General features: G+C 37.5%; 2 protein-coding genes across 5 annotated transcripts in view; one reads left to right on the forward strand and one right to left on the reverse strand.

Moving 5' to 3' along the window:
- Nucleotides 1-125: 125 nt before the first annotated feature.
- The window catches only part of obscnb (obscurin, cytoskeletal calmodulin and titin-interacting RhoGEF b), a 57662-nt gene continuing 43432 nt past the window's right edge, over nucleotides 126-14355 (reverse strand). Inside the window, 26 exon segments of the mRNA XM_058764906.1 lie at nucleotides 126-2536; nucleotides 3082-3124; nucleotides 3525-3627; nucleotides 3714-3843; nucleotides 4051-4153; nucleotides 4240-4407; nucleotides 4499-4612; nucleotides 5606-5783; nucleotides 6003-6161; nucleotides 6274-6438; nucleotides 6526-6642; nucleotides 7101-7260; nucleotides 7410-7580; nucleotides 7668-7744; nucleotides 7869-8069; nucleotides 8396-8535; nucleotides 11258-11359; nucleotides 11522-11565; nucleotides 11669-11696; nucleotides 11835-12053; nucleotides 12182-12280; nucleotides 12429-12470; nucleotides 12671-12868; nucleotides 13200-13333; nucleotides 13497-13578; nucleotides 13979-14260. Of these exon segments, the coding sequence (XP_058620889.1) occupies nucleotides 1462-2536; nucleotides 3082-3124; nucleotides 3525-3627; nucleotides 3714-3843; nucleotides 4051-4153; nucleotides 4240-4407; nucleotides 4499-4612; nucleotides 5606-5783; nucleotides 6003-6161; nucleotides 6274-6438; nucleotides 6526-6642; nucleotides 7101-7260; nucleotides 7410-7580; nucleotides 7668-7744; nucleotides 7869-8069; nucleotides 8396-8535; nucleotides 11258-11359; nucleotides 11522-11565; nucleotides 11669-11696; nucleotides 11835-12053; nucleotides 12182-12280; nucleotides 12429-12470; nucleotides 12671-12868; nucleotides 13200-13333; nucleotides 13497-13578; nucleotides 13979-14260 (4334 nt within the window). The 3' untranslated portion in view covers nucleotides 126-1461.
- Nucleotides 8572-14355, forward strand: part of dtna (dystrobrevin, alpha) — a 145926-nt gene continuing 140142 nt past the window's right edge. For 2 of the 4 annotated variants that reach the window (XM_058764922.1, XM_058764923.1), the window contains exon 1: nucleotides 8575-9712. The gene's annotated coding sequence lies outside the window, so the exon portion shown is untranslated. Of the gene's footprint in view, nucleotides 9713-14355 lie in introns of all 4 variants that reach the window. The other 2 variants (XR_009269017.1, XM_058764921.1) reach the window with 2 other exon arrangements.

The raw sequence follows: 14355 nt of genomic DNA on the forward strand, positions 1-14355 counted from the left end.
GACGATTTTCACCATACACCATTCAGACTGAACGTTGGTGTTTTTTTTTAACTATCATTTCTTTAATGTCAATGTTATGTGATATCAGTTTATAATTGGACAGAAGTCTGATTTATAATACACACATCCAAATATACTCTTATTTTGTAAAGCAGAACTTCAAGACGTACATTTTTATTCATATTCGAATTTTTTTTTTGTTTTTCTTTTATCTGCTGAACACCCTTGGCAGTCCTAATTTATTTTGCTTTTACCAAAACTTTTCAAACCATGTGATCAAAACAATACAAATTATGTTACACATGCAAATTTTGGTTGACACAAAATTTGTATTTGTATTTAAAGTTCAAACACATTTAATATATATATATATATTAGTATTACTCCAGTAAATCGCAAATCTTTTTAAATCTGTAAATACTGTGCTTAAAGTCATGTTGCACAAGAAATACTTTTTAAAATAAATCTTCTAAAGTCATTAAATAGATTTTGTGTTATGGTTCTTAAGATCTCCCACAGCTATTCCTTTGTCAGTCTACAAAACCCCATACATTCACATTGCAACACTAAAATGCTGACCACTTTGAATAGCCTTCAGTGCAGGATGACATATTCAAGATTTCTGATACATTAACATAGGCCACAATGTATTACACCAAAGAACAAGTCACGCAATCAACTTGACAAAAAAAGTTGATTTGGCTTTTTAGATGTTGAAAGACTCTCAAATATATATGTACGTATTGCATACAGCACATAAGTTACATTCAGATAAAATTTTGATTTTTTTTTTTTGACATACACAAACACCAATGTACTACAGAGTTTAGGTCCGACTCAAATTGAACACACCTGATCAAGGTCTTACTAGAAAGTTACAGAAAGGTGAGTTTGATCAAGGTTGGAGCTAAAGATGGACATCGAGGGAGAACCTCTGCTTTAGACCAAAGGTGTCCAAACTTGTTCCTGAAGGGACACTTGTCCTGCAGAGTTTAGCTCCAACCCTAATTGAACTCACCTGAACCAGATATTTAAGGTCTTCAGACTTACTAGAAACTTCTAGGCAACTGTGTTGGAGCTGGTTGAAGCTAAACTCTGCAGGACGTTGGTCCTCCAGGACCAGGATTGGACACCCCTGCTTTAGACCAAAGTAGTTTTACTGTCCATATTTGCACATTCATGTTGTATCAGACTTGCCGTTCCGAAGCACAGCTGCACATTTGCTCACAGGAACTCAAGAAATTAGAAAGTCTTCATTAGGTCATTGAGTTTAGCAAGTGAATCCTTTGCCTCAACATGGAATGATCTGCTGTTAGAAGAAGCTTCATGATTGAATTACACTCTCAGATTGCAAGATTTTACAGAAGTGTTCCCATTTAAGACTATGCCTACTTGTATATTCCTGATTTTGCATGCTGGAAACAAGCATCTGAGAATCAATCCTGAGTGGTTTCCTCTCGGTTACTGCTTTTCAAATGGCTTCTTCTTGCTGATCTGAAGAGTGACCTGTCCGGTTGGCGTGTAGCTGCGGGTTTGAGCGGAAACCTGTGTTTTGAAGCTCTGCTGACCTCCTTCCTTTCCTCTCTGGACCTCGGAGCAGTACGTCGGCTGGACTTCAAGCCTCGCAAAGCTGCCGGTATGGCGTGAATAGTTGGATGAAGGTTCTCCCGTCACATGAATAGGTATGGTCTTCTCTCGCCTTGCCTCAGAGCTGCCGCTCGCCGATGAACCTGGACTAAACATGCTGGAAATGTGTTCCTTGAAGGAGCCGAAGAATCCCATGCGAGGCTTTGCTGGTGGCACCGGACGCACCACGTTCAACACAATGGGTTTGCCAATGACAGGCTCGATAATTTCTCTCTGCAACACCGAGACCTCGCTTGGTTTCTCGACGAGGACATGATGGTCTGTACCGCTGCCGAATGTTTCCCCTTCCTGAGGGATGTAGTCCTCGAGATCTTCAAGAGTAAGAACTCGATTTCCATCAGTCAGTATTTTGCAGTCTCGAGCATCAAGTTCGTCATCTTCAGGCTCCACGACAATAGTTCCTTCATCTCCATCAGAGACACATGGGTCATCAATTTCTCCTGAGTATGTTGTCATATTGTCGACCTCTGAAGGTACTTCAGAGACATTCTGTGCAATTTCCTCTTCATCCGTACCAGAAGAACCTTGCAGAGCCATTGCGGCACCCATTGCCTCCTCGAGTAACTTGTTGTTGGAGTTATTAGTGTTTGGATTGCCAGGTGATGAGAACTTGCCGGGGGAAACGCCTCTTCTTCTTGGTAACTTGGGTGATTTGTTCACTTTATACTCTATTATCTCTTCGACTTCTACCCATCTTGGGTTCCTGGCTGTGGCACCCTCCTGCTCTGGAACGTACAGTGTCGGTACAGTCTTCCTGGCCAGGGTTCGTCTCTGTCTGGGCGGTTCAGGTGTGGACGTCTCTGAGCGGTGAGCTCCCATGGGCGATGGTCGTGGGGATGCGTGCCGTTTCATACGGGTGTTCTTCACCACTGTGGTGATGGTCTCCTCACTTGAAGAGGAAAAAGCACATCAGAAGCACATTAAAAGCACATCAGCTTCAGGTTGGTAAGTTTTTATAGTGTTTTTGAAAGAAGTCTCTTATGCTCACCAAGGCTGCATTTATTTGATCAAAAATACAGTAATATTGTGAAATATTATGATTAAAATCATTTTCTATTTTAATGTATTTTAATATTCTATGTATTCCTGTAATAGACAAATTTTCAGCATCATTTCTCCAGTCTTCAGTGTCACATGATCCTTCAGAAATCATTCTAATATGTTGATTTGCTGTTTAAGAAACATTTCCTATTTATCATCAAGCTTGAAATCAGTTGTTCTGCTTAGTATTTTTCTGGAAACTAATGATTTTTTTTCAGGATTCTGTGATGAATAGAAAGTTCAAAAGAACAGCATTTAATTAGAAAATATTGTGTAACAATTTAAGAGCCTTACTGTCACTTTTGATCAATGCAATGCGTCCTTACCGAATAAAAACTTTGAATAGCAGTGTATTAAATTTTGTGCTTAGGTGTGTGTATGTATGAGACTTACATAATTATGGTTTTCTTCGGTATTTTCGTCTCTTGTTCCGTTACTAGTTGTAAAAACAATAAAAATGGTAAAAAAATTGTAACATCTTTTAAAAACATCAAATTATTTTCAGTTGTCAAATTTCAGTCAATTCATTGCTTGTCAAAGAGGTACAAACATGATGCTAAAATATGAAAAACATATTCCTAAATTCTAAATATAAGTGAATGCACTTTACAAAATATACTTTTCTTATTTTCTGGACCTGATCATTTCTAAAACCATCTTGCATAGTATGGTTTTGTAGACCCTTTATTAAAACCAATAAATATTGTATCAGGATGTGTACTTTTTTTTTTTTTTATTTAATGCATTTTTAGTTTTCAGTAAGTAATGTAATAACAGATGGCTGGGAATGATTTTTAACTGGGTGGCATATATGTATTGACAGGCATCTCTTTTACCTTCTATACTGATGGCCTGATCTGCTCTACGTTCTCCTGCCATTGCCACAGCAGGAGTGATCAGCTGTGCTGCACACCTGGCACTGCCCAGACGGTTCGACAGCTGCAAATGAATAATATGATAAGACTTATTTCCTTACGATTGGAGGAAAGTAAGAACTGAAAGGACTAAAGTAACAATCTCCATACCTCACAGTCATAGTGTCCAAGGTCTCGTTCTCCAGGGTTCTTGATAACTAGAACCAACACTCCACTGCGCGATTCACTGTATGTTTGAAACTTCTCCAGGTCTGTCAGTAGTTTACCATCTTTGAACCATCTGTCCAGGGAAATGGCATAGTTTAACATTAACTAAATTCATTTAGTTAGCAAATTAGATAACGCAAGGGGAAAAACTGTTGGGTTTTTGGAAGTTATTTATGGAATGCATTGATTTGAATATTATAATATCAGATCTTCTGAGTCATTTTGACTCGTTATTTAAACATGGAAATAACATAAATGATAGTGTAAATGGAGCGACTACCTTATCTTGGGACTCGGTGCACTCTGGATGATGCAGGTGAACTGAGCATCTTCTCCTGGATGAAGTATCGCATTCCGGATCTTATTCACAAAACGTGGAGGTACTGCAAGAGGTTAAATAAAAATGAGCAGGAATTAAATGGAGTGAAACCAGCTTTACTAAGTTGGAAACATCAGGTTGCTCACTCACCCTGCACAGTGATTTTGCCTAGTGTGCTGGCGTTGCCCGCAGAGCTGGTGGCGAAGCACATGTATTGTCCTGAGTCGTCTGCTGTCATGTTGTCCAAAATGAGTGTGCAAGAGCCATCTGGATCCTCAATGATGATGTGATGAGGATCCGCTTCCACGGCACGCCCGTCTGTTTGTGAAACAGATGGATGAATTACTTTACTTCTAAGAGGACATCAAGATTTGGTTTGGACGTCAACACCTAAGATTTGGTTCCTCACCTTTGTACCAGGTGACCTGTGGTTTGGGGGCACCAGTGACCTTGCAGGCGAGCTTTACGGTCTGTCCGAGCTCTGCTGTGCAGTCTGTCAACACTGCGTCAAAATCTGGAGGGCCTGTAATAAAAGTAAAATGCTAAATTTTATATTTAAAATTTTATATTTTAATAGGTGTTTTTTTATTGTATTATTTAAGAACATGACATTGTATAAGGGATAGCTCATCCAAAAATGAAAATTCTGTCATTAATTACTCACCCTCATGTCTTTCCAAACCTGTAAGACCTTCGTTCATCTTCGGAACACAAATTAAGATATTTTGGATGAAATCTGAGAGCTCTCTGACCCTCCATAGACAGCAAGGATATTACCATGATCAACGCACAGAAACGTAGCAAGGACATCAGTAAAATAGTCCATGTGACATCAGGGGTTCAAATGTAATTTTACAAAGCTACGAGAATACTTTTTGTGCGCAAAGAAAACAATAATAACATAACTTATTCAACAATTCTTCTCCCCGAGTTCCACCATTTTGGAGAGTACCCCAGAATGTAATCAACGTAATTAGCGTTGTTTACGTTCAGCACGCACACGCTGTTTTTGTGTTCTGAAGATGAACGAAGGTCTTACGGGTTTGGAACGACATGAGGGTGAGTAATTAATGAAAGACTTTTTTAAATAAAAGACATAAAATACATCAGTAATTAAAAAAGTGATTTTTTTTTTGTAAAGCTTTTACTGATCTTTAAAAAGGTAGTTGTGGCTAAATGGGACTACAGAAGGAGTTGAGGACATTAAATCACACAAGACAGGTAAATTCATCTACACACTAGTCCACTTTTGCAGCTTCATTGTGTTTATTATCATGCTATTGCAAACTATTCTAACTCAAACTTTCCAACATACAGATTTTAAACAAAGTTGAAAAGAGTTATTGGAAGCTCAGTGGTGTTGTTCATTTTTAGCTTAACTTTTTATTTTGGCAATTGTATTTGAGCTTACTTTCTGCAATAATCCAGTTAGACAATGGAAAAATCCTTTTAGGTTTTTGTCAAGGGAACCAGGCTGATGCTAACATGCTATATCATGCTAACGCTGCAGACTTACTCCATGCTGGCATGCTGTAGCGCTGCTGAAGGTCACGGAGGTCGCGGAGCCATGAGTTCTTGATGATAACAGTCCGTGCCTGCAACGTGTATTTTCTCACGGAGTCCTCACGCTCATGCCAGATCTCAAACGCTCTTTCATCACTCTCCACGGTCTCGTTCACATCAATGTTTGTAAGCTAAAGGAAAAACACAATTATTTTATAATGCATTAGATTTTTATAAACAATATTATCATATAAGTGATGCTATGTGTCAAATCAGTAATTAAGAAATCCCTATGAAGACAGTATTTGGCCATTTTTAATTCTCAGCATTGGCCTTAGTAAATTTTGTGTTAAACACAGTATGTGCATCACTTAATTTCAGCCATTTAAAAGCTTTTTCAAAGCTCCAACCTTCATCATATTCTTGAACACATATGTTTGGGTGTCTGTGTTCGTGTCTCTCTTCTGTTTGCAGATGACTACGTGGTTTTTGAAGAGGAAGACGTGCCGGTGGTGACCTCTGGAAGGTGTTCGAATTCCAGGAGCTCCTTCCCAAACAGTGAAGGGCCCCTGTAGAAAAATCCAGAACTTCATTTTACACTTCAATTTGAAACGTTTTTAAATTTACTACAAATAGGTGAAACAGGTAAGACCTGGTGACAATTTGAGTTAGGGACTTTACCTGTCTAATAGGTTCTCCCAGCGCCTCCAGATTGGCGGGGTAGTTCTCTATGAGAGATACATGGTGTGTGTTTTCTGAGCGCTGGGAGAGGGACGACACCATGGCATAGGCCTGCTCCAACAAACAGCAGTTTTGACCGTTCCTCGCCTTGTTCCGGATCAATTCCTAGAGTGAAATCATGTGAAATTTGGAAATGTGTTGGTCACTTCTAAAAGTTAGACCGTGATATTGTGGTATTTAATTATTTATTACCTTCAGTAAAGCTCTGTACTTCTGAATTCTCTCCTGTGGTCTCTGAAGGTAAGCGTTGATGCTTAGCACTGGACCCTCTGAGGGGTCAACATTTGCCAACTCCGAGACTGTATAATCCTAATGAAAAAATACATGAAACATGTTATGTTCTGTGTCTGAGTACCAAATTCTTTCAGTTTAAAGTAGTGCTGTCAAATGATTAATCGCATCCAAAATAAAAGTTTTTGTTTACATAATAAATATACACAGTATGCACACATATATTATGTATATATAAATACACACACATACAATATATATTTTGAAAATATTTCCATGTATATTAATATAATTGATATTACATACAAATATTTTAAATGTATAAACATAACATATTTTTCTTAAATATATACATGCATGTGTGTGTATTTAAATATACATAATATATATACACGGTACACACACATATATTATGTAAACAAAAATTAATCGTTTGACGACTTTAAAGACAAAAAAGATCAAATGTCGTTTTTTCTAATGCAATTTTTATGCCCCCAGAAATCCATAACTATACGGTCAATATTTTGTAAACCCACCTTGAAATATTGGTGCACTTCTTTCTCACTGATGACGGACTCAGCTTGTAATTGTCCAATGAGGTACTGCAAATATTTCTCAAACCCTTCAGAGTTTCTCAGGAAATGCATGGCAATGTCATCATCCGTGTCACAATCACGCAGACCAGGCAGCAAAGTACTGGAAAACAGTCAACTTCATTATGTTGTTGTCAAATTCCATATGTCTAGACTAGCACATAAATAAAACAATTCTTATACTCCTTGAAAATGAAAATTGTAGATGAGTTGTAGAATTAACCATAATATCTGATTGTCTGAACTGTGTACCTGCTGTGGAAGGATTTCAAATCATTGATATTACGGAAGATGGTTTCCTTCTGGCTGGCGATTTCAGATGGTGTGCTCTCTTCATCCACACGCTTCAGATGGTGTGATGCGAAGAACTCAATCTCCTTCAGAAACTCAGTTTCTGTGCTGATCAGCTCCTGGACGAGTTGACTAGATACAAGTGAAACCGAGGTAGAATTACTAAAGTAGTACAAATTAAAATGCACATTGCACTTTTAATAAAATGTCCAAATTTACCAGAGTTTCTTCTTGTACTCCGTCTCTGTGACTTCTTCTCTCATGGTCTCTGGGAGGTCTGCAGCCTCTGCAGACAGCTACAACACAACCATTCCATCATCAGTGAGAAATTATAAGATGCACAAGCAAATGCACACATTTTTAAATCAATATTTCACCACTACGTGACCAGTTATCCATTTTGAATGATCCTAAACTGACCTTCAGTCTTTTGTCGAGATACGCAGGTGAGACCCATCCCTGGCGAGATGGATTGGATTTGGTGGGCTTGGTGCGGACCAGCCATTTAAGTGGGTGGGCAGAATCCAGAACCTCCACATACTGGCCCTCTTTCAGAGCGATGGCATCTTTGCTGACTCCCATGGGGTTGTAGTCAGCAGTCACCACATAGATATCAAACATCTGCACAGAATCATTGAGATAACAGAGCATTTGGAAAATGTGACTTGCCCTCTTCACCCTTTAGAATATGAGAAAGCTCTGGATTCTGCTTTTAAATATCCTTCTGTGAATTGAAGATTAACCAGATGCTTAACTTACCTAAAAATTTATATGAACTACAGAATTATGATACTAACATTACACGTCCATTTTTATTTCCCCTTTTTCAATAAATGAATGTATTAAAAAATTGTCTGAAATTCTTATGTTCAGGTTTGACACAACACATTAGTTATAATATTAAAATGAATTTGTTGATGACACTGAGAATGTGTTATTTTTAATACCTCTCCCCTGGCATCTCCTTCATCAGACTCAGATGATGAGTCTGCGATCAGAGATGGAGGGCGTGATCGCCCGTGATATGGAGATGGGGATGGTGTTTTTGTTTCATCATCGCTGTCAGCTCCTGGGACACGTAATGAAGCTTGAGGCAGACAGGGACCAAAAGGATAGAGGAAGAGAGAGGTATTGTGTCAATTAATTATGGCCACAAGAATATTTTAGTATCATGTCTGACAGCATGGGCTTTAGCATCACATTTGCATAGGACTTCAATACATTTGCTCAGATTACGATATTCAATTAAAAAAAATCAGCAGATGCATATTCAGAATGTAATTTGAAAATATAAATCTGGACATGAAATTTGAATAATAATAATAATAATAATAATAATAATAATGATAATAAATAGCAAAAATATCCAGATAGCACACGTACGTCTGCAAGATGTCTGTTAAAGATCTCTTGATCTGGAAAGCATCTGCTGTCTAAACGTCTGACAAACGTCTTTCAGATGTCAGTTTTACACACATTCTAAATCGTAAACATCTTAAAGACATCTAATAGACGTCTATTTGACATCTAAAAGGAAACGTCCAATAGACGTATTGCAGATGAGCAAACACTCGTCTCCGTCAAATAGACGTCTCCGAGATGTACGTGTGCTATCAGGGATAGGTACCCCAAATTTTATATTTTAAGCAAACATTTCAAAGTCAAAAAAAAATATATATATATATAGGCTACACTGTACACATCTTTAACATATGTACTTCAGAATGGTCTTCAACATATAAACTTGATATAGGCCTAATATTAACATCCTTATGGTGTTTGTGTGGTAATTTAGACATGATAGGCCTATATCTTTACAACATTTGTTTCAAAACTACAGCACGAGGACATACGGGTCTTAAAATAATAATAATAAAAAAATAATTTTATTTCTTTATAAATTTACATATTTGACATGCTGCTAGCTGATGTGAATCGTCAGTGTTACTAAAGTCAACGGTTAATATTACACTACTGCCATTCGAAGAATCGCCTGCGTAAATTTAAATCTCGCGATGCTTCCGCTGTGAAAGCCGCCGTTTTTAAAAAAATACCGCGAATTGACTGAACAGACGGTTATTAGGCTACGGTAACCTCCGTACTAAAACTATAGCAAAAAACAAAACCTTGCTTGAAAGTCAGACAGCCCGAAAAGATACAAAATGGTGGAAACATGGATTTGGAAATTATCTCTCCAAAATGGATGGTGAGAATGATTTATGAGGAAAACTGTCCCAGTTTCGATGACCTAAACTAAAGAGAAGGTAAGCAGCAATAATCGTTTTTATTTAGCCTACAAATCAAAAGTGTAAATTGGTTTATTTGGTTTATTACCCGTAAAATGTGATTGTGTTTCAAGCTATTACCATATTTAGGCGAGACAGGGTGGTGGGGGTCCATGATAATAATTTGAATAAGACATAAAGAGTGATGGTTTGAAAAGTTTGGGGTCCAGTGGATTTAAAATACTGTTTCTAAATAAGAGGTAATAGAATTTTGTTATTTTACAAACTAAGTTCTCTCAGTCATTCATTCATCCATTGATCATTTTGAGCATATTTTAGAGAATATTCACCAGACAAGCTTTTTCCATTGCTTTGGTAGAAGCAGAGAAATGATGGAAAATAAATGACAAAAAATGCATATATTTGACAATGATTTGAGCTCACCACTTGTAAGGTCCACTATCAGTTACTTTTTAATCATCTATGACTCAGAATATAATAACTAATACTGTACTTCATTATATTTCTCCTGTGATTTAACATGCACTATATCATGCTTGTGTAAAAGTAAAATTGTGCCCACACAAACACTAATGTAAGCCTATTGCTCATGCGTTCATCCATTTTCTTTGTATATACTGAAACAGAGACACCTTGAAAGTGTAAAAATGAGACAGTCTGCATCCACTGAATTTCAGAATGTCCAGTTTATTTTGAATTGTGACAAATGGCCCTGATTTTAAAGAACCATGACTTTATTACCACTAGGCAATACTTGAAGCATTTTTAACATTATTAAAGATCTTAAATTTATTCCTTTTTAAAAAATGTTGAGAGCCAAAGAAACATACAAGCAAAGTGATTAACAACAGCATAGCCTCATGGAGAAAAAGTCAAGGTTCTGGTGTGTTACACTGGAGGTTCTGCGGATACATACTGGTTACTTTGGGCCAAGATTTCATCCACTGGAGCACTTGATGGTTCTGTAAGCTGTCTGAACAAATCAATGCTTCAATGAGAATGTGAGTGAATAGAGGGTTGAGAGGATGGATGGATAGTTTGATGGATAGACAAAAGAATGGAGTCAGTGAGCTGTGTAGGAATTGAGGGATCCAGAGATACATATTTTTTTTTTTTGAAATATATAACAGAAGGGAAGTTAACGAATCTACAGAGTATGTGTTCATTAAAAATTTCCAGAGTATAATTAATTATTTAAAACAGTGAATTTGCAACAGGTGTACTCCATTTCAGTACTCAGTACATCCTGTGACATCAATTCAAACATTTGAGCACACACTAAACTCATTCAAAAACAGTGCACACTGTTTTGAGTGAATATTAGGATGCATCTGTAGAAAAAGACTACATTAGCAAGATAAATATTTATTAATAGTGCAAAATGGCATACAATAAAATTGACAAATCAAGAAGGCTAATTTAATAAAAGTTAGTACAGTATAAATAGTACATATATTTATACATATTGTAATTTAGTCCGGCCGTGCAGATTACAAAAATATTTTGCTCAATATTATTGACTGAAAATAAAAAGCAAAAAAAAAAAAAAAAGTTCTCTCTTACCTTGAGTAATCCTGGCAGATACCATTTCTGTGATTTGGGTTGTGAGTTTTTGTAAGAACTCCTCTGTACCCACTTCACCGAAGGAAGGTAGTTTGATCTCTCCTGAGATGTGATGACAGTAATCATTTGTATTGTTGCAGATTATTTGACAAATACATGATGGCAGTCGCTCACTCTGATGTAATCTGACAGTGCACTGATAGTAAACAAAAGTAGTTCAAAAAAATAAAAAATAAAAATAGAACATCAATATCAAATATTTACCTTTGCCCTCTTCCTGTGGTGGGCTGATAGTAATTCCCAGAACCCTGGAGAAAAAGAAAAAACATTATAAATCTCTAAAACTTTAAAATGTTTAGATGAATAGAAGTATCTAAATTGACAGCTGTAAGCTTTTATATTTAAACTTACTCTGGCCCAACTTTCTTTTGCTCTGGTGCTGTTGGACAGAAAAGTAAGCATGATGAAAAGACTACACATACAGTACCAGCCAAAATCTTGGTATAATAAAATAATATTTAAAAGTCACGTGATTCTGACACCACTATGGTCAATAACTGAACCATGAGTTCCTGACCTGTCTCCACATCCAGTCGGGCTGTGTTGACTGACTGTCCAGCACGGTTGGTGGCGATGCATGTGTACATGCCGCCATGTTTTTTTTCCACTTCCATGAGGATGAGACTATGTTGACGGCCAGAGCTGGCCACCTTGTAACCTGGTGTGTCTGCCTTGATCCACAGAACATCCTTATCTGACACTTCCTTTAACCAGTTTACAGATGGGGTTGGGGAGCCTTTGGAAGACAGTAACTTAGTTTTACATACTTCACCTTTTGTAATGCGCAACTGAATGTCTATTTCTCAAAATTGAAATCTAAAGTAATTTTCTTAGTATATAATTTATTGTGGCAACACACCATACCTTCCACTTTGACTGACAGCGTTATACTTGCTCCCCGTTTCACCTTCTTGTTGCTGAACCTCTCCAGGAAGCGTGGTGGCACAAGTGGCACCTTTGAATCTATTTGTGGAACACAAGTGGTGTGGCAAATTACATGCATGCATAATCTTTCATATCAATACTTTAAATTTCAAAACGTATTTGCATCTTACATCATGTGGAACAATGAATCATAATCACACGTGCTGTATGCAAGATAGATGCTTACCTCTCATTCGTCCCTGTTCAGGTGCGGGGCGCTCTCCAGGAGCTAATTAATGAAAGTAAAAAAAGAAACAAACAGAAAAACATTTTAGAATTTATTTAGCACATTTAATTTGGAGAACAATTTTACTGTAATTATGATTAATAATTTATAATTTCAACACGCTTCCATTTCCTGTCACAGTCTTACAAAGACCCCATGCAAGCTACATATAAAAAGAGTTAAAGTATCAAAGGAACACTTACCCAGTACATTCAGTCGTGCTGAAGAGTAGGCAGAGCCAGCTATATTGCTAATATATGCTGAGTATTCTCCCGTGTCCTCGCGCTTAACATCCAAAATCTCAAGACTGTGCTGATCTCGCTCGGTCGACAATGCAATTCTGCTGGAGGCTTGGAGTGGGGTGCCATCCTTAAACCAGTAAACCCTTGGTGTGGGAAATCCTGCAGAAAGGCGTTGAACATGAAATTATGTTTGCCACCCATTTGACATCTGCAAATGCAACAGCTGAAAATTACAGTAGACTTAGATGCAAAACAATGTGCATGTTTATTAGGAATATAAACAAGTTCATAACAAATAGACTGGATACAAAGAAGGATTAAGGACATTAATGTCATTATGGTTAGAGCAACTAGAGTTGAATAGATACAACAGGTGCAGATGCAAAAAAGGAAACACTTGGAATAAATAGTGCATAATTAATCAGAATACAGATGAAATAGAATCTGAAATTAAACAGAATTTGCATTCATGGAAAAAAACATAGCTGACCTTTGACCTTGACACTCATTTTGGCAATGGGTGCTCCGGGACTGAGGAATAAATCATGTAACTCATCCACAACTTGAGGAAGCTGCTCGTCCTCTGCCACCGACTCAAAAGCCTCTGTGTCCCTGTGCTCTGAGCTAAAAGAGCAATCCAAACACAAGCAGAAGCCAATTTAGAACTAGCATGAAATTTAAATCAGATGTTTATTTTGGCAGGATCTGAGCAAAATCTATTTTATCCTTGTAGTACTGACATAAAAACGTCATAAAAATCACTTTAAATTAAATGACTGAATCTTACCTAGACACATAACCTTTAGCACTGACATAGGAAGATGTCTCTGTGGCATCGGCTGCTGTGTCATAGTCTGAGCTGCAAGACACTTTAAAAATACACAAGACGGAATCAATAATCAAACAACACGAGTCTTGAAATCTTGAGTCTTTAAGAATAGTATAAAATAAATATCCAAAAAAAAAAAAAAAATTCACTCAATATTCAAACAACAAATCAACAAAAATGAAGAAAACAGATGAAAGGATATTTAATTAGTTCTGAAGAGCATTCATCTTAAGTATGTTGAGAAAGTAGGTGCATTTTTAGGCCTTCTAGAGACAAACAACAACAATGATAAAACACATGCAGTCACATTCTTACACTTCACAGATGCACCGGTAAAAGAAAGTGCCATCTTTGTTAAAACGTTTCAATCTGGAACACCATTTGTCTACATTTGTGAGTTTTGAGTTTTGATTAACACTTTCTTTTAACAGTGTACTCACTGTCCACCCTCAGCTCAGCCTTGCTGGAGGCGATGCCACTGTCATTTTCAGCCATGCATCGGTACACGCCCATGTCTGTGGGCAGCACAGCTGTGATGATCAGCTGGTGATGGCCTTCCTGGTCTTCATTGATCATGTAGTGGTCGTTTTCCTCCAACATCTTTCCATCCTTGAACCATCTCACAGTGGGAGGGGGGATGCCAACAATTACACAGTCAAAACTGACTGGAAACCCATCAGGAACATCTTGGCTACGGAGGTCCGTCAGGAAGACGGGAGCCGCTGGGAGGTTGGTAGGCAATTAAGAGAACAGGGAAGAGCAAACAAAACCGAAAAGAACAGAACATGGCAATTTTTTTGAGGAGAAAAGCTGAACT

This window comes from Onychostoma macrolepis, chromosome 24, assembly GCF_012432095.1.
Source record: "Onychostoma macrolepis isolate SWU-2019 chromosome 24, ASM1243209v1, whole genome shotgun sequence".
NCBI classification, from domain to species: Eukaryota; Metazoa; Chordata; class Actinopteri; order Cypriniformes; family Cyprinidae; genus Onychostoma; species Onychostoma macrolepis.